This window comes from Bubalus bubalis, chromosome 12 (genome assembly GCF_019923935.1).
Source record: "Bubalus bubalis isolate 160015118507 breed Murrah chromosome 12, NDDB_SH_1, whole genome shotgun sequence".
NCBI lineage: Eukaryota > Metazoa > Chordata > Mammalia > Artiodactyla > Bovidae > Bubalus > Bubalus bubalis.
This window is the reverse complement of record NC_059168.1, coordinates 11,007,194-11,033,046: the sequence shown is the minus strand read 5'-3', so window position 1 is coordinate 11,033,046 and position 25,853 is coordinate 11,007,194. Positions and strand designations below refer to the sequence as shown.

General features: G+C 52.7%; 1 protein-coding gene across 1 annotated transcript; it reads right to left on the bottom strand.

Annotated features, from left to right (window-relative positions):
* FBXO41 (F-box protein 41) lies at positions 1-25,599 on the bottom strand. The gene is made up of 13 exons (XM_025260821.3): positions 25,103-25,599; positions 11,900-12,909; positions 10,286-10,511; positions 9,732-9,805; positions 9,115-9,473; positions 8,173-8,414; positions 7,825-7,940; positions 7,550-7,702; positions 7,277-7,372; positions 3,841-3,959; positions 3,526-3,684; positions 2,121-2,236; positions 1-1,997 (listed from the first exon to the last, which is right to left on the bottom strand). The coding sequence occupies exons 2-13, from the start codon at positions 12,769-12,771 to the stop codon at positions 1,938-1,940; spliced, it is 2,592 nt and encodes an 863-aa protein (XP_025116606.2). The 5' UTR covers positions 12,772-12,909; positions 25,103-25,599; the 3' UTR covers positions 1-1,937.
* Between the last annotated feature and the right edge of the window lie 254 nt (positions 25,600-25,853).

The following is a 25,853-nucleotide window of genomic DNA, read 5'->3' as shown; positions in this document are numbered from 1 at the left end:
GGGAGCAGGGGCTGTGGCGGGTGCAGCTGGTAAACAGAACAGACACACCCAGGGCAGCCAGGCCAAGTGGACCTCCACCTCCCTTCCGGTCCCAGAACAGAGGAAAGCTGTGCTTCTCCTTCATGACTCCTGGGGACAGAACTGGGAGGTTAGAGCCAACAGAACCAGGTGTTCTGGGGTGGGGATGCCACACAACCAAGGCTTCGTGCAGGACTAGATGGAGATACTGACATGCCACCCTTGGTATTTGGAGTCTTCAAAGGTTAGGGCCAGAACAAGTCACAGGAAGAAAACTACAAAAAGAGCAAGACACGGCTGTGTGGGGAGCCAGGAGAGCTGGATACACTTCTGAGCCTGTGAGGGTCCCAGCTCTGGAGGCCTTGTTGCAGGGAAACCCAGGGTGGGTCTTGATGTCCTGATGCCAGGTTGCGGCAGAAAAGTTGGATTCCCGGAAAGGACTGGGAAACTAGAGAAGCCCAGCCCCAGCCAGAACCTAATGTTTAGGGCCAAGAGCCCATCATATAGCAAGAGGGAAGGAAACCCTAAGATGAATCCAGATTAACGTTTGAAAGAACTTTCCAAATGGAGGTTGGCAGGACCCACGGCCTTTGTGCCACTGTGGGAGGGCTAAGAGGAGGAACTCGGGACACCTGAGTCTTTAGAGCCATAGTGCCAGGATCTTACCCTTTGGGAACCATGCAAGGGTCAGTGAGAGCCTCCATTTGCACTTAAGCCAGTGATCCTGGTTCAGACCCCAGCACTGCCCCAGGCAGAAGACCCCCCAACATAGCCCTCAGCCCATAGACCACTGGAGACTGAAGAGAGGGGACAAGTCCGATGTTGGGGCTCCTTTTTGGGCCCCAAAGGTGTGGCTCCCCACCAAGGCCACATCTTCCAGCAAGGTAGCCGGACAAGGAAGCAAACTAAACCACCCCTCTTCCAGCCTCCTCCAGGCCCCAGCAGAGGGCAGCCAAATGATTCCCTCTCACATGACCTTGGGGACCCAAAGGCCATCAGATTCCTGTCCAAGCACCCAGATTAGAAGTATACTCCTTGAGGACAGGAACCACTTCTCACTGTTGACAGCATTTCCCAGAGCTGGGACCTGGCCCCTCCAGAGGCTCAGGATTGGTGGAAGGTATAGAAACATGTGCCTTGTAGCTCTGAATTTAGTTCTGGTGTGTCATGGGATATGTGGTGGCTGGGAGGAGTCTTGTCTTCTCTACAGCAGTAAAAACTCAGTTTTCTCACCCTGGCAATATCCACCCTTGGGAGGCGTGGCCTGGATGTCTCGGGGAGAAGTTCTGAATAGATGTCTTGCCCTTCCAAGCCGACCCCACTACCTAACTGAACCCTCTACTTCCCACTTTCAGCTGACCACATCCCCAAGACCCCTAGGGTTATCCCTGGAGATTATGGACCCAGAGCCCTGGCAGGCTGCCTGAAGGGGATGCCCCGCAGAGGGCTGGGACTGAGCAGGGGGAAGAGAAGAGCCTCTGGGCCAAGTCTGAGCTGCCTGTTGGAGCAACCCCCCTGGTCTGGGGCCTGACAGAAGCTCCCGATCAGGAGGCTGGGCCTCACAAAGGGGAGGCCTGCCCCAACAGCCTGAGCAGCCAAGGAGCCACTGGTGGTTACTGCAGATCCTCAGGGCGATGACACCGAGTGCTGGTGGAGACTCAGCTCTTCGCTGGCTGTGCCTACAGGGCTGCTCCGGATAGGGGTGGGGTGGAGGTGGGGGACAGCTGTCCAAGCCCCTGCCCTGGAGAGGGCCTGCGTCCTGCTGTCCCAGCAGGAGGACAAGAGACTGACAACCTCTCTCCCAGACACCAGGGATAACACCAAGCCTCCAAAAGTCTAGGCAGATCAGGGTTCCTCCGGAGGTCCAAAGAGCACGGCTGGCATGGGGCTGGCAGGGGCCCTGCCGCCCCCAACCCGGGTTAGCAGCCTTCCACCTTGATGTGCAGGATCTTAGAGAAGCCGGGCCTCCGCCGTAGGGCCTGCGGACCAAACCTGAGTTAGTTCCCCTCGGGGCAGACAGGCGGAGCCCTCCCTTCAAACACCCAGGTCACCAGTCCAGCCGTGGGGTGCCCTGGGGGTCTCGATCAGAGGCAGCTGCTCACCTGGAGCTTTGTTACCATGTCCTCAAACAGCTTCTGGGCCTCAGGACTGCTGGGCTCTTTGAAATAATCGGCAATCCCAATCTGAACCACAATGGACTTGAGGTTCCGGCAGATACCTAGGAAAAGGTAAGTGAGGTGGGGCCCATGTCTGACCTGGGTAAGAGGCCTGTCTTCTCTCCTCTTACCAATCAATGAAATCAGAACACTGAGGGACAAACGCGTGCTAGGCACTGGGAGCAGATCCACGCTGCCCCGGGCTCCCCTGGACAAGGAGAGAAAGAGCGTGAGGTCCCAGAGCACAGGTTGTGGTGGACTCTGGGAGGATGAGTGGATGACAGCCAGCTGTGCAGGGGTTCCAGCAACTTCGCTGGCAGAGGGGACCATTGTGCTATGGTCTGGGCATGTGGAGATGAATTATAGGAACAGAGTAGCTGAGGTGCAGCTGCTGGGTCTCGGCCCAGCCAGAGCACTGGAGGAGTGGAGGCAGGGAGCAGATTAGTTGGGAGCAGAGGGCTTAAGGGACTGGATGTTGCCATGAAGTCAGGGGAGGAGGAGCAAGAAGGTCAGGAGGCTGAGAGGATTCTAGAAGTTAAGATTTTGGAGGCCAAGCAGTTAGTTCTGATGGTCAGCCCAGGGCAGGGCCATGAGATTGAAGGGGAGGGAAGAAGAAGATCCTGGCGATGATAAGAAAGTCAAGGAACCTGCAGTGCTCAGGATATGGGGTCCTGCCAGGGGCCAAATGGTCCCCGATGAGGGACTCACTTGGGTATGTGCAGCTCAAGCTGGGCACCTGCATCCTTAATGAAGGTGAAGGAATCACAGGAAGGGAGTGGGGGCTGGAGGGAGGTAGGGGCCAGCAGAGGCATGCTGAAGGCTTCACCCTGAGAATTGTCCTGGGGGGCTAACACACATTATCTCATTAATCTTCCCACCCATTCAGCTTAGAATTCCACTTAAAAGATGGGGATACAGACTCAAGAGAAGTACAGTAACTTGCCCAAAGTCACACGGCCAATAAGCAGTAAAGACAGAATGGACACGTAGGTCAGTAAGTTCCAGAACCCATCTGTTTAGCCCTTGCCTCCTTGGCTCCTTGGCTGGAGGCTCACGTCGGGGTAGATGGTGGATGATACTGAACAGCCCATGTCTCCAGCATGGAAAGAGCACAAGGCAACACATGTCCATTTGGCTGAACTAAACCATTCGGGTCAGACGCTGGCAGGCCTTCAATGCCAGCCTGGCCTCAGAAGGCACCGGTGGCAAAGCCAGGGCTAGAACCCTGGTCACCCTGACCCCAGCGTTGGTGTTTGCTGACCAGGAGCAAGAGGGAGTTGGCTGCGCGACCTGCTGCCAAGACGTGGTAAGAGTTGACCGTGGTGCCCCACCCCTGCTCCCCATCACTCACTGTTGAAATGCAGCAGGGCCTTGGGGGTTACGGGGGTGGCTGTGAGCACCAGCATCTCCAGGCCCTTCAGGCCTTCCCGGCAGACCTCAGCCGCCACCTCCTGGGTGATCTCCGACACGTGGTCCAACTCCAGCACCTGCAGCCGCATGCAGTTCCTTGCTAGGAAGAGGGAAGGAGAGGGAAGGGCCTGCTGACAAACACCCAGGTCACTTCCTGCCGCCACCCATGCCATCGCCCGAGCCCCGCTAGGATTTCAGTGCTGCACCCACACCTGCTTCCCATCACCCCCTACGCCAGTCCCACAGAGAGACTCACCGAGTGATGCCAGGCCCTGCACCCCACAGCCGGCACCCCCGACCCCCAGAGCCCGGAGGTGGGGCCAACAGCGACCGATCATCTGTAGGCAGCGGTTACTGAATCGCATGGGCTGCTGGCTGGAGAATGGGGTGGAGGGAGGGTCGTCAGGGAGCCCCTGGCTGCATGCTATCCTAAGCCCGCTCCTCGGTCAAGACCCACCCCACAAGGCGAGGGCCCCACCAACCACCCAACTGTTCAAGTCAGAAACCTGGGATCTTCCCTGACTCCTCCTCCTTCACTTCCTGCCAAGACCTGCAGATTCTGATTCCTCAACAACTCTTGAACCCACAGGTCAGATCACAATCAACATTCATCTGATTATGCAGCTAGTCTCCCTGCCAGTTCATCCAGTGGCTGCCGAGAGCCACTCACTCCCACATTCTCTCAGTCATTCAACAAAATGCTTCTCAAGTCCTGCCATGACTAAGAACAACAGAGCTGGGCCAGAGTTCACCTGCAATGTGGGAGACCTGGGTTCGATCTGTGGGTTGGGAAGATCCCCTGGAGAAGGGAATGGCTACCCACTCCAGTATTCTGGCCTGGAGAATTCCATGGACTGTATAGTCAGTCCATGGGGTCGCAAAGAGTCGGACATGACTGAGCGACTTTCACTCACTAACTGGGGATACAGAGGTGACATATACACATGGACCCTGCCTCCACGAGGCACACAGTGTAGGGAAGACAGAGAACATCACCAGTCTGCTGTAATCCCATTTGTCTTAACAAATCAATGCAAAGAAATAGAGGAAAACAACAGAATGGGAAAGACTAGAGATCTCTTCAAGAAAATCAGAGATACCAAAGGAACATTTCATGCAAAGATGGGCTCGATAAAGGACAGAAATGGAATGGACCTAACCGAAGCAGAAGATATTAAGAAGAGATGGCAAGAATACACAGAAGAACTGTACAAAAGATCTTCATGACCCAGATAATCACGATGGTGTGATCACTGACCTAGAGCCAGACATCCTGGAATGTGAAGTCAAGTGGGCCTTAGAAAGCATCACTACGAACAAAGCTAGTGGAGGTGATGGAATTCCAGTTGAGCTGTTCCAGGTCCTGAAAGATGATGCTGTGAAAGTGCTGCACTCAATATGCCAGCACATTTGGAAAACTCAGCAGTGGCCACAGGACTGGAAAAGGTCAGTTTTCATTCCAATCCCAAAGAAAGGCAATGCCAAAGAATGCTCAAACTACCGCACAATTGCACTCATCTCACACACTAGTAAGGTAATGCTTAAAACTCTCCAAGCCAGGCTTCAGCAATATGTGAACCGTAAACTTCCTGATGTTCAAGCTGGTTTTAGAAAAGGCAGAGGAACCAGAGAACAAATTGCCAACATCCGCTGGATCATGGAAAAAGCAAGAGAGTTCCAGAAAAACATCTAGTTCTGCTTTATTGACTATGCCAAAGCCTTTGACTGTGTGGATCACAGTAAACTGTGGAAAATTCTTCAAGAGATGGGAATACCAGACCACCTGATCTGCCTCTTGAGAAGTTTGTATGCAGGTCAGGAAGCAACAGTTAGAACTGGACAAGGAATAACAGACTGGTTCCAAATAGGAAAAGGAGTACGTCAAGGCTGTATATTGTCACCCTGCTTATTTAACTTCTATGCAGAGTACATCATGAGAAACGCTGGGCTGGAAGAAACACAAGCTGGAATCAAGATTGCCGGAAGAAATATCAATAACCTCAGATATGCAGATGACACCACCCTTATGGCAGAAAGTGAAGAGGAACTAAAAAGCCTCTTGATGAAAGTGAAAGAGGAGAGTGAAAAAGTTGGCTTAAAGCTCAACATTCAGAAAACGAAGATCATGGCATCTGGTCCCACCACTTCATGGGAAATAGATGGGGAAACAGTGGAAACAGTGTCAGACTTTATTTTTCTGGGCTCCAAAATCACTGCAGATGGTGACTGCAGCCATGAAATTAAAAGATGCTTACTCCTTGGAAGGAAAGTTATGACCAACCTAGATAGCATATTGAAAAGCAGAGACATTACTTTGCCAACAAAGGTCCATCTAGTCAAGGCTATGGTTTTTCCTGTGGTCATGTATGGATGTGAGAGTTGGACTGTGAAGAAGGCTGAGCACCGAAGAATTGAGATGCTTTTGAACTGTGGTGTTGGAGAAGACTCTTGAGAGTCCCTTGGACTGCAAAGAGATCCAGCCAGTCCATTCTGAAGGAGATCAGCCCTGGGATTTCTTTGGAAGGAATGATGCTAAAGCTGAAACTCCAGTACTTTGGCCACCTCATGCGAAGAGTTGACTCATTGGAAAAGACTCTGATGCTAGGAGGGATTGGGGGCAAGAGGAGAAGGGGACGACAGAGGATGAAATGGCTGGATGGCATCACTGACTCGATGGGACATGTGTCTGAGTGAACTCCGGGAGTTGGTGATGGACAGGGAGGCCTGGTGTGCTGCGATTCATGGGGTTGCAAAGAGTTGGACACAACTGAGCGACTGATCTGATGTGATCTGATCTGATGGTCCCCCAATGGCTTCCCAGTGCTTTCCATATAAAATGCAAAAATCTAAATCTCTTAGGCAAGACCTGACCTTGGCCCAGCCTTCCTTTCCACACTCACTGCTCATTGGGCCCTGCCCACCACTCACAGCAAACCTGCTACTTCCCTGAACACTTCATCACTTAACAATCCCCAGCGGCTACCACGCACTCGGTACCAGGGACACAGAAATGGACATTCACAGCCTCTGCCCCAAGAAACATGAGTCTGGTGTAGACTGAAACATAGAGAAATTATTGTAAAATTGACTAGTTAGCGGCTAGGACAAGGTGCAAGAGGAATGGAGACAGGGGAGCAGTGACAAACTCTGAGTGTTAGTGATGGGATATTGGGGACCCGTGAGGCGGTGTCATGAAGAGAGAGTCTTGCAGGGCACGAGCAGGGAATGAAAAAGCCTGGTAGTTTGAGAATTCCAAGTAGAGCGATGAATGATCTCATACCCTGGATTCTCTGAAAATCAGCTCTTTTGTGTATTATACACTGACCTCCCTAACTGCCTTTCATGTGTCAAACAAAGCTGGCCATCTCAGGCCAGCGTTTCTGAACACTCTGTGGGCTCTGCAGCCTTTAGGCACACATCTCATCTGAGCCAGCTGCAGGCTTAATAAGATCCACAGATCCTTGATACCACTTTCACTCTGCAGTTGAGAAACTAAGGCACGACCGGGTAGCCCAAAGTCACACTGCCCGCAAGCCAGGCCATGATCCCATGTCTGATTCTGAAGCCTAAAGACAGACCAATGAATGTGAATTTGTCACCCCAAACAGCACATGGAATGGGCCTAGATCTGCTGGGTCCTCAGCCCCACTCGGGGCCCAGCCCTGCCCATCCGCACCGCGGCCTCGGCTCACCAGGGGTGAAGTGGTGCCACCTGGAGGGAGACGATCTCTCTGCAGCCTGCGCCCAGGGCCCAGATGACCTCATGGCCCACTGGGTCTGTGGCACTTCTGTTGAAAAGACAAAAGCTGGGGCCACCCATTCTGGAGGCCTCTGCTCCTTTCCTTTGAGCCTCAGAGCTCTTGGGTCCTTCTGCCCCAGAGCCCTGCGGGGAGTGGGGAGGTGTGCGTATGCAGAGCCCAGGGATTCCTCTGGCCAAGGCCTCGCCTCCAGCAGTGGGGACCCACCTGTAGGTGACGGCCTGCAGGGCGCGGCAGTAGCAGCTAGCCAGCCACAGCGAACGGTCAGTGAGGATGTTGGGGCAGTGGGAGATGCGCAGGATCAACAGATTTCCCCCCGCTGCCTTCAGCAGAGACTCCAGGCCTGCCTCCAAGCAGCCCCTGGGGACGGCCAAGAAGTCAGGGCACTGTCTGCAGCCAGATCCTCCTCCAGGAAGCACCCTGACTTCACTCTGGGTCTGCAGCCCAGGAGCGGTGCCCCCACCCCCACCCCATGGCCTCACCGGGTACTCCGGGCATACTCCTCTTTGCTCTCCTTCTTGCCCCGCTGCCGGGGCTTCAGGTTCTGCAGTGTCAGCGAGTGGGCCTGGGTGCACCACTGAGCCAGCATTGCCAGAAACTGCAGGGAGAGAGGATTTATCTGGGCATAATGGGATGTGAGTCTGGTTGGCAGGAGATGAACCAGCTCCAGGATAGGAGGCCTCAGGAGAACATTTTGGGGAGCCAGGTTGAAACTGGGGTGTGGTAAGGGTTGCAAGGACAAGACCTTGCAGGGCTAGACTCTGCCAGGGAAAAGATGGGGTCACAGCAAGGGTGACTGGGAGAGCAGGACAGCAGAGAGGGACAGGCACCTTGGAACAGACGCGGGCGTTCTCGAGCAGCACCCGGGTCCAGACGGCGGGGTGGCGGGCCACGAAGCGCCAGTCCCGGCAGACCTCGGCGGCGTGTAGCAGAGTGCGCGTGTCCAGGTAGGTAAAGATGCAGAACAGGGCAGCTCGCATCTTGAGGATCTCTGGGCTGATGACCTCATTGGAGCGGGAGGGGCTGCCCCTCTCAGCTCGCCGACCCCGCCCACTGCCTCCCTCGGGGCGGGCTGCACAATACCACGGGGTCAGAGGTCAGTGTGGGGGGGTATACAGGTGGGGAGCTGGGGTAGGGCCAGAACTGCAGGAGGAATGGGCATGACAGAACCATGCTGGGGGACCAGAAACTGGGGAGGAGGGACAAAGGGCCTCTGCTTCCCCCCTCCTCTGCATTAGCCCCCTCCCTAATTTTGCAAGTTAGAAAAAGGTGGCCCTTCCTCAAGTGAACTTTCTTTTTAAGGTCGTATATCATGACACTGTGCAAAGTCATCCCCTAGAGGAGGCAACTGAGCAAGATTGGAAGAGGGAAAAGGTTTGGATAGAAACGGTGCATCTGTTAACAGAAGGCAGGTGAGGTTGCCCAGAGCAGTCACCAGGCACAGCTGTGCACCCTGACCTGAGCTTTCTGCCCCCAGACCCACCCACGTACGCATGTGGCCTTGTATGGATATGGGAGAGGGCTTGCCCCACTGGCCCCCGGCTTCACTTCGAACTCCCAACTCCTCTCCTATGAATGTCACATGAATGGATCCCTGTGTCCCAGCAGCTCCTGCCCTAAGCCTGCAGGGCCCTGTACATGTGGGAAGTCTGAGGCAAGGGGAGAGGCGGTGCAGGAGCCCAGGAGATTTACTGCCTCAGCCCTGCATGCCCTGAGAGCAGTCAGCACCACGGAAAACCCAGTCTTTCGGTACCCACCCCCTCAGGACTCACCAGAGAGCCGGCAGCTGCTCACCGGCCCGGCCATAGCAGGCCCCGGGCGGGGGACCTCCGAGGGGCCCTCAGCCTCTGACTCCGTGGTTCGGGAGCCCACGTCGGAGACGTCACCTTCCTCCCCTTCTGTGCTGTGTCGACGGGGTCTGCGCTGCCAGTTCTGGATGGCCTGGCGCCGCAGTCCAGAGCTGCGAGGGGGCTGGGCCCGCTCCGAGCCGCCGTTGGCAGCCTGGACCCGCGTGCCTAAGCCCCCGGGGCCGCTGTCCTCGGGGGCCCCCTCTTCTGGCCGGGGCAACTCCAGACTGTCACTATCATAACAACCTGAGCTCTGAGATGCAGCTGGGATGCGACTGGAGGCCCTGGGGTGGGGGGTGGACCAGACGGTGAGGAGCAAGGGGTCCTAGGCCTGCCCAAACTCTCCATACCACCTACCACTGGCCAAGGGCAATCCACCCACCCTACTGTCCAAAAGTCCCCTCTGAGTGTGGAACGGCAGACAGAGGTGACCCAAGGACGATGAGGGAGGAGGAGAAGCCAAGCCCCAGAAGGGCCAGCAGAGCAGTGGATCTTTCTAGGGAAGGGTGGGCTGTGCGGGACGGGCCAGGCCCATGGCTTACCCTGTGCTGGGAGAGGAGCCATGCCGGGACACTGCATACGTGCTAGGCATGGCCAGGCCCGCGTGGTGTTCTCGCTGTGGGCCCCCAGAGAGGGAAGGAAAGGCAGGAGGCAGAGGGGGCCAGAGTATGAGAAGGAGCGGGAGAAACAGGGTACAAGATGGAGATAAGAGATGGGGGAGAAGAGAGAGAAAAAGAAAAACGGTTGGGAGAGATGGACAAGGAGACAGACAGATAGCCGGAGAAGCAGGCTCACCAGCCCCCTCCCTGCACCCACCACGCACCCCAGACCCCGGCTTGTGGCTCCTGGGTCTCATTTGCAGAGATGGGCAGAGGTGAGCCCCTGCCTGAGGCCTGGGGTTGCTGGATAGTATCTCACTACAGCCTCAGGGAGGGGCTCCCCTATTCCTGGACCCCTACTTCAGGCCTGCAGTCTGCTCATGGGGAAGAGCCAAAGAAGGAAGCACGGAGTATCAGAGGGAGATTCAGGCATGTGTGAGGCAAGGTGGTAGGGGTCAGCTGGGCAGGCAAAGGAGGGAAGGCAGGTGGGCACTCACCGTCCTGCCTGGGGCCCGGGTACTGGGCCCAGCACCAGCTCCCCCACCTCCGCGGCCCAGGCTGGCACTGGGCGTGCTGCCACAGCTGCTGCTGATGACCTGCAGCTGCCGCTCTGCCCGGTCAGCCCGCTCGAGGAGCTCCTCGATGAACTGCTGCAGCCGCAGCTTGGCACTGGCCTCCCGCGCCGCCGTCTCCTTCAGGAACTGGTCGATCTGCACCACCTCCCTGGGCCCAGAGCAGTCTCTTACCCGAGTGCCCTGGCCTGGCTGCCCACCCACCCACTGGAGGAGACCCTGAACAGTAGGGAAAGACAAGGGCACAGCTGGCCACAGTGTCTGCTCGTGGTCACATGGGTACACGCAGAGCACACCCAGGAACACTGCCCACACAACAGTGCATACAGAAATGCAAGCATACACCCCTAGTCATATGTTCACACCCCACCAACCCAGACCCAAGCACACAAGCAGACACCCCTGCTCCCCAAAGAAGTACTCACAGGCATGTTCAGTCACACACAGCCACCTCCTCCCTCCAGAAGCCCACACATAGCCCAGTAGCCAGCCCCGCACACTCATGTACACATATTCATATAAAGTCCATCCACAGGCACGCACAGGCTGAGGCACAGTCCTACCAACACATTCAAACACACACACATATTTTCAGAAACGTTCTCAGATGCAGAAAAGCACACTTACAGTTGCACCAACCTCCAGGAGTTGCACAGATACACAGCATACTTAAAAGAGTCATGTATTTAGTCTCACATGCATTCATAGCATTCATGCATCCATTCAACATGTATGGGCACCTTCTAGGTGTTAGGGGTACAGCAATGAACAAAGCAGGAAAAAAATCTCTGCCCCCAGGGGCTTATCACGATTGGGGCAAATAACATCTATGTACTTCATGAGTCTACATTTGAAGACCGGAGGAATAAGGAGAAGCCCAGCAAAGGCTGAGAGGAAGCCAATAGAAAGAGATGGAAATTCAGGAGAGTGTCTTAGAAGCCAAGTTAAAAGATATGTTTCAAGGATCAGCTGTATCAAATGGCTGCCAAGGGGCCAAATAAGAAGATGACTTGGCCTTTGTAACATGAAGGTCATTGATGACATGGAGAATAATGATGGAGGTGGACGCCTGATCAGAGTGGGTTCAAGAGAGAAAGTGGGGAAAGAAATCGAAGACAAGTAGAAACAATATTTTCAAGTTTTTCTCTGAGGAGGAGAGAAAAGAATGATACAATAGGAAAAAACCTGAGGAGGGAAAGGGAAAGGAGAGAATTGAGCCTTGTCTTTGGGTCGGCAGAAGAGAAGAGTCTGGTGTCACAATCAGGAAACAGCCTTGTCAAGGGGCAAAGAGATGGACGAGAAAGAGATTCACACACACGAACGCGGTCACACTGTCATGGTCTCAGAGTCCTAAACACACACCTTCATGCCACTCTTGGCCCCACGCGCACCACCATTACATGCCCGTGGCCACAGAGCCGCGTAATTCGGCCGCACCCACAGCCACACTCACGATGGTGGCGGGAACACAGTGATGCCATCACCGACTCTGGTACGTTCGCGGACACACCCACCCACGGGGCCCCGTGGGCCACTCACTGCTGTTTGCGGCTCAGCTCCTGTTCTTTGTGCACCAGGTCCTGCTTGAGCGAGGCCAGCAGTTCCACACTCACGTCCACCTGGCGAGAGAGCTCCGAGGCGCGCTCCTCCAGCTCCTCCTTCTCACGCCCCAGCCGCGCGCTCTCCTGCCGCGCAGTCTCCAGCTCCGCCGCCTTTCGCTCCAGCTCGGCCTGCAGCCGGCCCACCTGGCCCGCGATCTTCTGCTCCACCTCCTCGCTCAGCCGCTCCAGCCGTCGGTCCACCTCCAGCTTCTCCAGCGCCCGGATCTTGAGGCGGGCCAGGCCCTCTTCGTAAGCCACGTCGGCGGGTGAGGGAGACGCGGGCGAGGCGGACGTGGGCCCGGGGCAGGGGCCAGGGCCAGGCCCGGGCGGCGGCGTCGAGCACGCCGAGGAGGCGACGGACTTGCGGGCGAACAGCTCCCCCAGCGGGATCTCGATCTCGCGGAGTGCGTAGCGCGCGGCGGGCACGAGGCCCGGCTCCGCCAGCTCCTCGCAAGGCAGGCCGGCCGGCACCAGGTCGCCAGGAAAGTGGGCAAGGGGCGCGTGGTGGTGATGGTGGTGCAGCAGGTGTGGCGCCGCGGACGACTGCCCGACTGCTTGCTCCTTGCCCTGAAACGACGTGCTCTCGAAGACCTCGCGCCGGGCGCCCGGCACGGCCAGCAGGGCGGCGGGCTCGGGCGCCAGCGGGAAGGCCGCCGCGGCGCCGTCGCAGATGCTGTTGGTCTTGGAGAGAATGTAGAGCGTCTCGTACGTGTGGCTGTACTCCAGGTGCGCGCGCAGCGACGACAGGCTCCGGAAGCGCTTGTGCTCCCCGCAGCGCGGGCAGCGGTAGGGCAGGTCCAGCGAGGCCATGGCCCCGCTGCCCCCGTGGCGCCCGGGCTCCACCGCGGCCGCCCTGGAGGTCAGCCGGGCGCGCTCATGGGGGGACGCAGGCGAGCCCCCCTGAGGGGTCAGGCAGGCTCAGGGCGCTGGCAGCCAGGGGCAAGGAGGCTAGAAGAGAGGGGAGCAAGCCTTAGGAGGGTGGTATCCCTCCCCACCTCCAACCTGTATTCCCTACCCTTGACGAAACTGACTTCCCCAGAAAACACGTGCCCACAAGAGAGGGGCAAGGGGAGACCAATGGCCAGACCTCCCAGAGGAGACTGGCCTGCTCCAGTACCTGCGTGAGGGCTGTGCATGTATGAGAGTGAGAAAGAATGAGAATTCTCTAAGGAGGGAGGCAGGGACGGCATTAGTTTTATATATAATAGTAACAACCTGGACATAACCGAAGTGCCCATGACTAGTAGAATGGATAAATCCTGTTATATTCATAATGGGAAGTTACCCAGCAATAAGAAGGAACGGTTGGTACATGGAACATGGATGAAGCCATTTAATATCATGCTGCATGACAGAAGCCAGACTGGAGTGCATACTGTTGGTTCCATACACATGGAGAACAGACTAAACTGATGAGGACAGAAGTCAGAACAGAGGTCACCTCTGGGACCCATATGGACTAGAAAGGGGCAGGAGGCAACTTTATGTGATGCTGAAAATGTTCTTTATCTTGATATGAGTGGTGGCTATACAGGTATATACATAAAGTTACACAGTGTACGCACACGTACATTTAAGTTTAGTGTACTGTATGTACCAGCTGTATGTTATATCTCAAAAAAATGCTTATTTCCATGTCTTGCAACCACACTCATCAAACCAGCTGGACTACTGGTACCATGCTGCAGTGACCAAGAAGTCACTTCACTTAATGATACTGATGTGTGCATGTCACTCTTTCTGTTCCTGCTTCTGTCCCACTGTCTCATCCCTGCTCTGCCCTTTGCTCCAAGGGCCATGATATTTGTCTTCTCCAGGTTCCTTATGGCACAAGTCACCGACCTTCCTGACACCCCACTCCTGGCCACCCTTAGCTCCTGCTGTCTGTCCTGCCTCGTCTCTCGCTTCTGGTCGCCCTTCCCCTGCCTCGTGGGCTCTCTACCCTGTAACTGGCCTTCAGTCACCTCGGCTGTCACTGGGCCCTTCCAAGTCACAGGCCATCTGCTAATCAGACAACGTAGTTGTCATCAAGGGTCTTCACCTACTTGGTCCCTTGGATGATGTCACTGACCACTCCATGTTGGCAAGCTGCCGTGCAGCTGCCCTGTTTGGGCTCTCTAACCTTTTCTTCTAGCTGTCTTCCTAACCGTCCTGTCTTCTGATGGGAGGCGTGACTTCACGCCCCATTTGCCTCTATCTGGTTCACTCCCACAGTCTGGCTCACTCATATCTTTAAGCCTTTACTTTCAGCTCCACCTCTCCATCCTGACCTACTCTTAAGTTCCATTTGCCTTCTGGCTTTACACCTGGGTGTATGGATGGATGCCTGTTCTCTATGCCAGCCCAGCACCCAGTCCTCATCCTGGCAACAGCACCCTGTCTTGACACTGGGTAACCATCCTTTCTTCCCTACTTTCTCAGTCCATGTGGTCTGAGTGGGAGCTGATGGTTCCCCCAGGGGTCAGAATGTGATAGAGGCCTGGCCAATCAGAGTCCTGAGATGGGCACAGATCACCTAACTTGAGTCAATGAGTCATTTCTCCAGGACTTCTCTGGCATTACTGGGGAAAGCATCCTCTTTGGGCTCAGGTTTCTAAGCGCAGGGGCGGGCCAAGCTGTGAGGGCCATCTTTGTCTCCTTTGGGAGGAACCACCTGGGAATGAAGCCAATACAGAGAGGTAGAACTGAGATGGAGAGAGAGCAATTCCTCATACAGTTTGAGGTCCTGGTCTGTTCAGTTAGGTGAGCCAGTTGATTCCCTTTTCTGCTTTAGCCAGTCTGTACCAGGAAAAAATCCAAACTCAGAATTTAGATTCAGAAGTCAAATTTTTTTGAAAGAAGGAATTGGCTGAACTAAACAGGATAGTACCACTTCCCCTGTCTGCTACACAGCAGCAAAGCAGTGGCTAAACTATCCCACTGCCTCTAGAGGTGAGCTAGAACTTTAGGGGACCTGTAGGAAAATGTCCAACAAGAAAGAGATACCTTGGCCAAAAGGGGCTCATCTGAAAGCAGAAAGGAAGAAAATGCTGCTTTGCCCAGAGAGGCCCTTTCTGCCTGAGGCCAGTAATTCAATAGGGCTGAGAGATAATTAAGAGCCAGTTCTCTGCTGCTAGCTAAAGTCACCTCAAGCAAAGACAGACAGGCTGGAAACACAGAGGGAGACAAACCTGGAGCCTGACAGGCTCTTGACTCCTCAGGCCCTCTTGAACTCCTCCCAGCTCAACAGAGGCCACCGTGGCTTCCAATACAAGCAGGCTTCCAGTGGGTTGCAGCTTGAGGGAGAAGGGGCAGAGAGCTCTGCCTCTCACCACAGACTAGGAGAGTCTGCACTGCCCTGCGGCAGAGCCCTACTAGAGCCACAGAACCATGGGCTCCTGGGACAAGCAGAGCACCAAGATCTGTTGCTAAGAGACAACTCCTCCTCCTCCCCCAACACCATCACCAGGGACTTGATTCAAGAATTATAACTTTCAATGAGGTCTCTGGTTTGGTTAATAGCTCTGGGGATGGCTGAATGCAGACTGACTGAGAGCTTTCTAATGATTAAAGGGATAGTATTGCCAGGAAACCCCCACAAACCTGGAAAACAAAGGCCAGGGATTACTCAACCCCTGAAGTGTTCCCGCCCCCAAATTTGTACCAATGGGAGGTGACCCCTCAAAGCCCCTTGTGCACGTGGCCACAAAGCATGAAGGATAACGGAGGCTCTCAAGACAGCAGAAGCAGAGCAGCTGCTAGGTGGGCCAGGCACCTTGTCCACACTGACTGGTCAAGCTTGTGGTCCGGGCTATGGACCTGTGATCCCGGAGTGTTCTCCCTCCCCTCCCCTGTTCAACTGGAAAGGTTTTGCTCTTTCAGCTGTCTGACTTTTCCTCCATTGTTGTAGTTTGTCCATAAATTGAAAGACCAGGAGCAGCTAGCCCAATACCATAAGAGATAAGACTTGCATTGGGGCTGGACATAGTAAGTGGGGGAGAACTTGGAGCCTCTCCTTCCGGAGATGGGACAAGTGTGTTTTAAGTTTTGTGAGGGCTAATTGCATTACGATAAAACAGAAAAGTTTTAAATTATATGAGAAGGGGGATCTGTTTAGATCTTGGACAGAGGTGGAAGGGAATGGAGATCTGTTGGTTTTGCTGCTCAACTCCAGTCCCCCTTGGAAGGTGCACACCCCAGTTTTCCCTTGGAGAACCATTCCCTCCTCTGTCAGTCAATGTTGTTCGGCTGACCTCACCCCTCGGCTCCATGAGCTTTTCCAGGGGAGCTCCTATGACCTTGGCCTTTTCATCAGCCACAGCTGTCACTTGGTCTAGGGCAAGTGTCCTAGGCCAGGCCAATACAGCTCCTCCAGGATCTGTGCAAAACTGGTAGGATGTGAGGCTGGAGCTGCCGGTGGCCCTTTCTGCCCTCTCTTTGGGCAAGGTGAAGAAAAAGACTCCTTATGACCCCCCTGAGCCGCAGAACCAGATGTGCCAAAACCTTTAACCCAGGACTTGTCAATTGCGTGAGGCAGCAAAATTTTTTTTGTGGATTAAACAATTTGAATTGGTTGCCAGGAATGAGGCTCTAGAATAACACAATGACCCACAGTGTCAAAAGACTAACCTTGGACTTCCCCTGACACACTCCCCAGCATCCTTGTTTCCCTCAACAGTGCCAGCCACAGCACTGGCCATCTCAATTCTGCTCCCGGCTAACCATCAAGACTGGTTGACTTTTCCTTTGAATGCTCTCAACATAACTGTTCTCTTCTGCTTCATGCTCCCCCCACCCCTGGAAGTCCCCGAGGTCCAGTCTTGGGTCTCACAGCTCTCTAGCATCCTCTGTAAGGTACCGCCAAATGCCTCTCATAACTCCTGTTCACCATTCTTCAGTGGTGCCCATCGTCTGTCAACTGCAGCCAAATTCCACAGCTTCATGCTTTGGCTTCGATGTAGTCTTGCCAGTTTGAAAAATGGCCTGGCTATTTCACTTGCATTTTGGGGGACTACTAATGGCTGGACATTTTTTTCACACTGTATCAGTCATTTATATCTCTTTGATAACTTGACTATGTACTAGTTTGCTCATTTTTGTACTGAAGTTTCATCTTTGCTTATTGATTTGCAAAGGCTTTTTATAATATTGATCTTTTGTCATTTATGTACTGCAAATATTTTTCTCATGTGTTGATTGGCTTTTACTTTTGTTTATCTTTATTGACATGCTAAAGCTTTAAAGTTTGCATCAGTAAAATCTTTAGGATTTCTCATTTTGTTGTCATTCTTAGGAAGTCCATCCCTACCCAAGGATTATATTATCTTATGTTTTCTTTTCGTAATTTGTGGTCTCCCTTTTTTTTCAGTCGCTCAGTCATGTCCGACTCTTTGCAACCCCATGGACTGTAGCCTGCCACGCTCCTCTGTCCATGGAATTCGCCAGGCAAGAATCTTTTGTGGATAGCCATTCCCTTCTCCAGGGGATCTTCCTGACCCAGGAATCAAAGCCGGGTCTCCTGCATTGCAGCCAGATTCTTTACCATCTGAGGCACCAGGGAAGCCCCTGGTCTTTTTAAGTCCAGAACGTTTTTAAAATTAAGGGCTTTAAACAAACAACCATAATACCATAAACACAATGACTGGTAGCATTCAAATACTTCAGGATCTGTGGTTTCCTTTCATACAAAGGAGTTTTCATCCATCTAGAAATTCTTGATATGCATAGTGAGACAGGGATTAAAAAACTTTTTGTTATGGACATTTTCACACGTATCCCAAAATAAAGAGACTATGATGATAACTCTTATGTACTCATCATGTAGCTTCAGAAATTATCAGCTCATGGCCAGTTTTGTTCATCTGTACACTGTTCTCTGACCTCACACCTCCTCCACCTCCACCACTGGATAATTTTGAGCAAATCCAAGTTATTATATTACTTCATCTAAAAGTACCTTAGTATGTATAAAACAACTTAAAACTTCTTTTAAAAACTAAATGTTAGTCACTTATTATCACAATATTATTGTCTTTTTAGGTCTATTAAAACTCAAAAAAGTAGCCTTGAGAGGTAATCCAAAAGATGGTTCTCTGAAAAGACCAACAAAGTAAATATTCCTCTGGCAAATCTATTCCCAGAGAAAAGGAAGGGAAACAAGTGCTATAGCAAAAAGAAGGATATAAACACTGACACAGAGGAGATTTTTTTTAATTACTGAAATGCTACCAGGTACAACTCCCGGCCCAAATTTATGAAAATCTGGATTAACTGAATACTTTTCTAGGAAAATATAAATGATCAAAATTGACTCAGGAAGAAATTTTAAAAACCTGACTAGACTAATGGTTATAGATAAAACTGCAGAAGTTGGCAAAGTGATCAGGGATATATTATAAGGAGAATGTGGTTCACACACACAGAACTGTTCAGGAACAGGGTTATTCTTCGCACACGTTCAGTCCAGTGTCTGAGCACCTGTGTTTGCCTGTCTGTCCCAGCTAAGTGCTGGTCCTTCCTGTGGGGGAATCTGGCCTACACAACACCTTGCTAGCCAGGCTTCTTGAAGATCAGGGTAATCCTGGGGGCAAGGCCTGAGTGTGGAGGTGCAAGCTAGAGGAAGAACAGGAATCTGGAATCCACGGTCTTCACCTGAGGCCCACCCACCCCACAGTTTCCCTCCATCTCCTGGAGCTGAGAAATGACTAAAAATCATTCTTAGAAATATTTCTGCCTAGATTTTACCCACCTCCTCAGCATAAACATAAAGCTTTGCCTGAACACAAGCAAGATGATGGAGGGAGAAGGGGAGAGGAGAGCAAAACAGAAATGTGGTCCATTCAAATTCTACCACAATCCTATACTGTGATCACCTGGACACATTCCTTTGTGTTCTAGTCTCCCCAAACCAACAATCTCTGCAGACCTAAGACCTGCCTCTTTTTTCAGCCTGGCCCTGTCTCTTCACCATCCTTAGGACCTGTTATCTCCTTCCCCCATCTCAAATGTCTATCTCAAGTCTACTTTTAAGTCCAGTGCAAGGTTCTCTTTGAGTAGAAGACTCAATCAGTGGTATTAGCATTTTTTTTTTAAATGGCTTTCCAGTGTGTGAGTTTCATCTCCTCAAATAAGACCAACCATCTCAAAATGTGTCTTCTTTGGCTCTTGTCCACTGTCACATTTTCACACGTTGACTCTGCCAGAAACACTGATAATCTCGCATTTTCATGGCTTCCACTACCACGTGGTCACTGAGAGTTCCTGCAGTGAACATTATTATTTTTATCTGCTTGGCAAGTCTTCTTCATCTTCTGTTAATAGCAACATCTCATCTTCTTCTAGATGAGTTTCCCCTTTCTACCCCATGCTGGAGTTCTGACAGGGCTGCCAGTCCTAGTAGGGTGGTCCCAGACCTGACCAGTCATAGTACCTGATCTTGGTCATGATGATTCCTCAGGCTGAGCTCCTGAACCCTTCTCTGGGAATTTATATGAAAGACTAAAGAGATCTCCTTTAGTCTTATATGAAAGACTAAAGTCTCTCTGGGATCACATGTTAAGGATAATGAAGCTGTCTATGGCCCTGTGCAACTTCCACCCATCACAAGGAGAAAACTCATGTATGGTGGGGAAAAAATGTGGCAACACTCAGAGGGAAGTCCAGTCCAGAGTTAGAATCCTCACCCATTTTTGAGAACCTGTGTACAGTTATGCCCAAGACCCACTCATCCCTCTTTTTCCAAGTTATATGTATTAGTACATATCCTTTTTTGCTTAAAATAATTTGGGTTGGGTTAGATTTCTGTCACTTGCAATCAAAAGTCTTTACTAATACTCATATAAATCTTTATTTCTAACCTAGAATTCTCTCCTAAACACCATTCCAACATGAATTCATTCAACTTTCATTTACTGAGTACCTACCATGACCCACACCAGGTGCTATGCTGGGCATGTTGAGCACCCACAAACCTACAAGATCCAATCCTTGCCTTCAAGCAGCCTGTAATCTGGGACAGACTAAGGCATTGGACGGTGCAGTCATGAGATAAAGGCTATGTAGGAGACCGGCACAGAAGAAGTAGAAGTTCCTCTACACTAAGCTTGAGGAGTTTGGGGGTTGGGGAACCCCTGGGAGGAAAATGTAAGCTCCACAAGAGTAGAGACATTATCTTTCTCGATCCCTGCTATTTTCCCAGCACTGAACAACAGTGCCCACTAAGTGTTCAGGAAGTGTTTATGGAATAAAGGAAAGGCGTGTGAGCATGCTCAGTTGTGTCCAACTCTGCGATCCCATGGACTGTATCCTAGTCTCTCTCCTGTCTGTGGGATTTTCCAGGCAAGAATACTGGAGTGGGTTGCCATTTCCTCCTCCAGGGGATCCTCCCGACCCAGGGATTGAACCTGTGTCTCCAGCATCTCCTCCACTGGCAGGCAGATTCTTTACCACTGAGCCAGCTGGGAAGCCCAAAGGGAAGGCCAAGGCTTAACTAGATGTAGTTGAGAGAATGGCCTACAGAGGGCCAGGGTCAGGAAGAAGGCTCTAGGAACACAACACAGAAACTGTTGGCCAAGGCAGAAGTGTAGATTGTGAGAAGACTGGATCTGCGAGCAATTTAGAAGGCTTGGTGACAGAATGACTGTGGTGGATGAAAGGCGGGAGTCAAGGGTCAGGCTCAGGTTTGGGGTTTGAGGATCTACGTAGATGGAGATGAGGCTCAGTAAAGAGGGAAAATGAGTCCGGGCCGGTTTGTGGGGGAGACAGTGAGTTCAGTTATAGATTCCATGAGTTTGAGGTTCCAGTGGGCCTTAGAAATATTTGATACATAGTTTTCAATGTGGAGCTGAAAATATAGTTTTGGCAATTTAAGCTTAAAAACAAAAGTGGATGAACAGGACCAGGGAGAGGGTCAGAGAGAGGAGAGCAGAGAGGAAAAGGTGGATCCTCAGAGAGGCAGAGGAGGCAGAAGAGCTGAGAAGTTCCTAAGAACCAACAGCAGAAATGGGAATTCTGGCAGGAAACCTTAGCAGGGAGAGGATGTCATGGATGGGAGGAGTACTGCTGCTGCTAAGTCACTTCAGTCGTGTCCGACTCTGTGCGACCCCATAGATGGCAGCCCACCAGGCTCCCCCATCCCTGGGATTCTCCAGGCAAGAACACTGGAGTGGGTTGCCATTTCCTTCTCCAATGCATGAAAGTGAAAAGTGAAAGTGAAGTCGCTCAGTCGTGTCCGACTCCTAGCGACCCCATGGACTGCAGCCCACCAGGCCTCTCCGTCCATGGGATTTTCCACGCAAGAGCACTGGAGTGGGGTGCCATTGCCTTCCAGAAGACTGTAAACAACAGGAGTTGACAACTCAGGTCAGATCAGAGGTGGGAAAGGTCCCCTGGTGACTTCAGAGAGGGCCACTCTGCTGAGCCTGGCTGCTGTGGGTTAAGGAGGGGATGAGGTGAGGATGTGGTAGACAGTGAGTGGATGCAGAAAGCCCAGCTGTGAAGGGGAGGAGGCTGCATGGGAGAATGACAAACTGTACTGAAGACAAAAAACACCTGAACATATTTAAATGCTTCTTAGAGATAACCTAATTTTAATCTATACCATCACTTCCGCTAGCCTGGAGTAATACATGCCTCAGACCTGTAATTTATAGCAATTCTTTTTTTTTTAAACTGCTTCTAAGAAGCAGCAGAAAGCAGAGAGGACGAAATGGATGATATTTTAGTGTAGGCAGCTGAGTGCTTAATATGGCTAATAGTGAACTCCTAGCACAGTACTCACCCTGAAACCTGCTTCTTCCTCCTCTTTCCCATCTTGACCAACGTGCTCACTGTCTACTCAGCACCCTGTGTGCAACCCCAATGCATCCCTGAATTCTCAAGAGTCCCCCGCAGATCTCATCAGTTGCTGATTTTTGTCAACGCTATCTTCTAAATATTTGGCTCTATTTGTTGCTCTTCCTTTAGCCAAGGCCCCAGATCTCCTATCCCCCACATCTGGATGCTGATACCACTTCTAACTGGAGTCTCTAACCCCTCCAGCTTTGAATTCTCATGGTTTCTCAAGAAGAGATGCAGTCATGTGATTCTTCTTCTAGTAAAGACATGTCTGAAGGCAGGCTATCTTCTGAGAGGTAAAGTCTACCCTGCCTTGCCTGCCCTCTAAGCTGGCTGGACTCTGACCACCACTCAGCTTGTCAGCCCCAGCTTTGCTTAGTGAGCCCTGTGGGGCTTAGCTTCACTGAGAAGTGCCACATGATGTTATATGCTTGCGTCTTGGCTCATGCTGGTCCCTCTTTCCAGGACTCCTTCCACTAACTGGTGAATTCTGCAGGCCCAGCTCATATGCTCCTCTTTCCATGAAGCCTTCTACCCACTCCTCCAGCTCAAGTCACATCATAACATGAATCACTCCTCACCATAGCTCTTCACACATGGTAACAGGTATGAACACATGGTAACATCACATACTGGATGGTCATGGACTTGTTCGCACAGCTGATCCTATTCTTCACATACATTTGGAGGGCGGGGCAATACAACTGACTCATCCTCACACCTTCTACAGACAGAGCAGACATGAGTATATTCTTAGAGGAATCACAATGGATAATGGAGGATGAACAGATTGATTTACATAACCAAAGTGATTTCCACCACTCATCATCATGGAATGGGTGAATTTGGTTACAATTTAAATCAACCCAAGAATCTCCTTGAGTAACATGTTCTTCCCTGGCTCTGCAAGTCACCGCTGGGAGGTCAGACCTTGATGTGTCTTCTCGACACCATTGCTCTAGCAGAGCTCCAAGGTTTAGGACTTGTCTGCTTCATTCTACTTTATCCACCCAACAAAAAGATGTCAAATACAAGGCCCATGCCAGGCACTGAGGATACAAAGATGACTAAGACAGCAATGCTGTCAAAGTGCTTGCAGTCTAACAATCAAAACAGTGAACATTTACCTACTAATTATTCTGCTGAGATAACATGGTTTTCATATAGTGCTCAAGACAGTGCTGCCAAGTACACAGTATCATCATTTTAGGATGAGGAAATTGAAGCTCAGAGCATCCAGATCATGTGTCCAAGACTAGTAAGTGACTGTTACAAACTGCTGCTTTGGTGGCACCCAATGAGCCATGCCTCCCAGTATCCTTGCCCTTACGTGGTCCTCTCCCACACTGACTCAGAGCTGGGCTATGTGACTTTGGCCGGTGGGACATTAATCAAGCCTGATGCAAGCAAGGTTTGATAAGCAGTTGCTCCGAGTTTATCCTCTTGGAATAACTTCCCCTGGGGACCCAGCTGTCATGTAGAAAACTTGGGCTTGACCTGGGTGATTAGATGCCGTGTGTAGCGAGTCACTGTAGGAGGAAAGGCCACCTTTCCAGCCAGTCTCTCAACTGTGTGCACCGGAGAAGAGCCAAGCGAACCCATAGTCACAGCCAGCCCACAGACCATCATGAATAATAAATCAGTATTATTTTAAGCTGCTGTATGCTGGGGAGGTTTGTTATACACCAGAGAATAACTGAAACAGTGACAAGCTAGGATTTGAACCCTGCAATATCTGACTGACTTCAAACCCACACTCTTAGTTTCAACACTGTGTTCCTTCTGGTTGGGAGTGGCATGTCATACCAATACTATAATATTTATAGGTTGGCCCATAGTAGCACTCAATATGTTTATGTCGAATGAATGAATGAAGGGTGTGGTGGGCTACCAGAGAGATAGGAAAGTCCACAGACTTCAAAGGCAAGATGGCAGTGACCTTTCCACAGCCATGATCCCCTTTCCCACTACAATTATTCCAAGAACAAATATCCCCTAAATCTAGAAATAAGTATGTGGATGTCACCAAATTCCATCTGTATCTTTTTCTGTTAAATTCAAATCAGGTAAAACTGGGAATTTCAAAGAGTTTGGTTCTGATGGTCATTCCCCTTTGCCCCCAACTCTCCACCAAGCCCCTGGCATCTTTTCTGTCTCCTATGTTGCCTTCTAGGCCCCAAAGCTCTTTCTCCCTCTTTCCTATAAAATCCACATGCAGGAAAGCAGAGCGGTGGAAATTACAGAAATGAGGAGGACCTGGATATTAGTAGATGGCATTATAGGCCAAAGACATGATACTCCAAGCTCAGTGCTTCCAGGAGCCATCTGCCAGCAAGTGGAGGAGGGGGAGAATGGGGAGGCAACTGGAGGTGTCCCTGTGGCTGGAGAATAAAGGACTGCCCCCTGAATCCCCCAAGAAGCCAGAGGCTCTGGCTGTCTCCACCTGGGGCTGCGGCCCAACATCTGTCCCTCCCAGAGTAGTCCCTGGCACCTGGAAAAGACCCGCGGGGTCACTGCCTCCAGTCCTCTGCCTCTTGGTAGCCCTGACACTGCCTCTTCCGTTCTAAGCTCCCCCTCACTCTCAGGCTCCTGCAAGCATGCACACACCTCCCAAGGTCACACACACATGGCTCCAGCACCGGGATCCCAAACCCAGAAAACCACCTGGGCCCCTCACTGCAGACTCAACTAAGGAGAGAGCAGGCCCCTCTCCTATTCACAGGCAGAGGGTGGCAAGCGCTTACAGGCACCGTGGCACACACCGACATGCAAAGCAATGCAGTGGGGTACACATATCCAGATCACTGTGGGCACAGTCACAGGCAGAAAGCACTAGGATGTGAGGAAACATGCGTGCACATGCATGCACACCTCTAGACCATCACACGTGCACAGAAACACTCCCACCCTCAGACATCCGCACAGGTGCCCGGCCAGGCCTCAACACCAAGCCCCTCCCCCACCCCTGTGCAGAAGCAGGTGGAAAGGGCTGGGGTTTTAGGGCGCTCTTTCTCCTCCCTCCCTCGGGTCCCTGCTCTCCAAGGTCCAGAGTCCCAGTGGGGTTTGGAGCCCGCCCCGCCCCCCAACCTGGCTTGAGGAACGAATGGCGAAAGGGGGGATGGGAAGCCTGGTCTTGAATCGTTCTGATTTTAAGTCCTTATATTAACCCCTTCTTTGCCTCTGGCCTGCTCCAATCCCCCGCGGTCGGGGAGCCTCCCGGGCCTCCAGAGGGCTGTAGGGGAGAAGCAAGGGGAGGAGGCAGCGGCTGGGGTCCTCCCTGCCTTCTCTCCAGGAGCGGTCCCGCAGCGCGCCCGCGACTCGCCCTTACCTCCTCCACCCCGCGACGAGGCCAGGCCCCGCGGCCCTCGGCTGGGGGTGCAGAGGCAGCCCCCGCGTGCCCGGACCAGATGCAGGGCCGCCTCGGGGCCTCGGATCTCGCTCCCCTCCGCAGCCTCGGGTGGCCGCCGCGGCTGGCGCCCCCGCCTCCCTATCGGGGCGGGGGCGGCCAAGCCTCCCAGCCAGTCGCAGCGGGAGGGGCACACAAACAGGGTGGGGGAAGGATGGAGGAGGGAGGAGGGGGCGCGCGGCCGGAGGAAAGGAAAGGAAGGGGTAGGGAGGCGGCGAGGAGGTGGGGCAGAGCCGGCCCCTCCTCCGGGGCGGGCTCTCCTGCGAGCTGGGGAGCGGCAGATGCCGCCAGAAGCGGCTGCGCCGGGACCCCACGTTTTCCGCTGAAGGTGGCTTCGGTGGGGGAGGGGTCCGCGGCGCCGCCCTGGGGGTGCCCGGGCCTCTCCGGCCGAGCTCCTCCTGGGTCCCTGTCTTCCTTGGTCGCGGCACCGCCCAGTGCACTCCCCCTGCCCCAGGCACCTCCGGTTGTGACTTCTGCTGCCCACCTTTAATTCGAACCTCTCCGCCCTAACCCTACCAGTCCGGTTTGGGCCTGCTCCCACCCGGGGCAAACCCTGGGTGCGGAATTCTGTGGGTCGGGAAGAGGGCCGGCGCGCTGCGGTACTAAGATCTGCGCCACCGGCCCTACGCAGCCGCCTGGGATGCGCGCCTGGGGTGTGCACTCAGCGACGTCG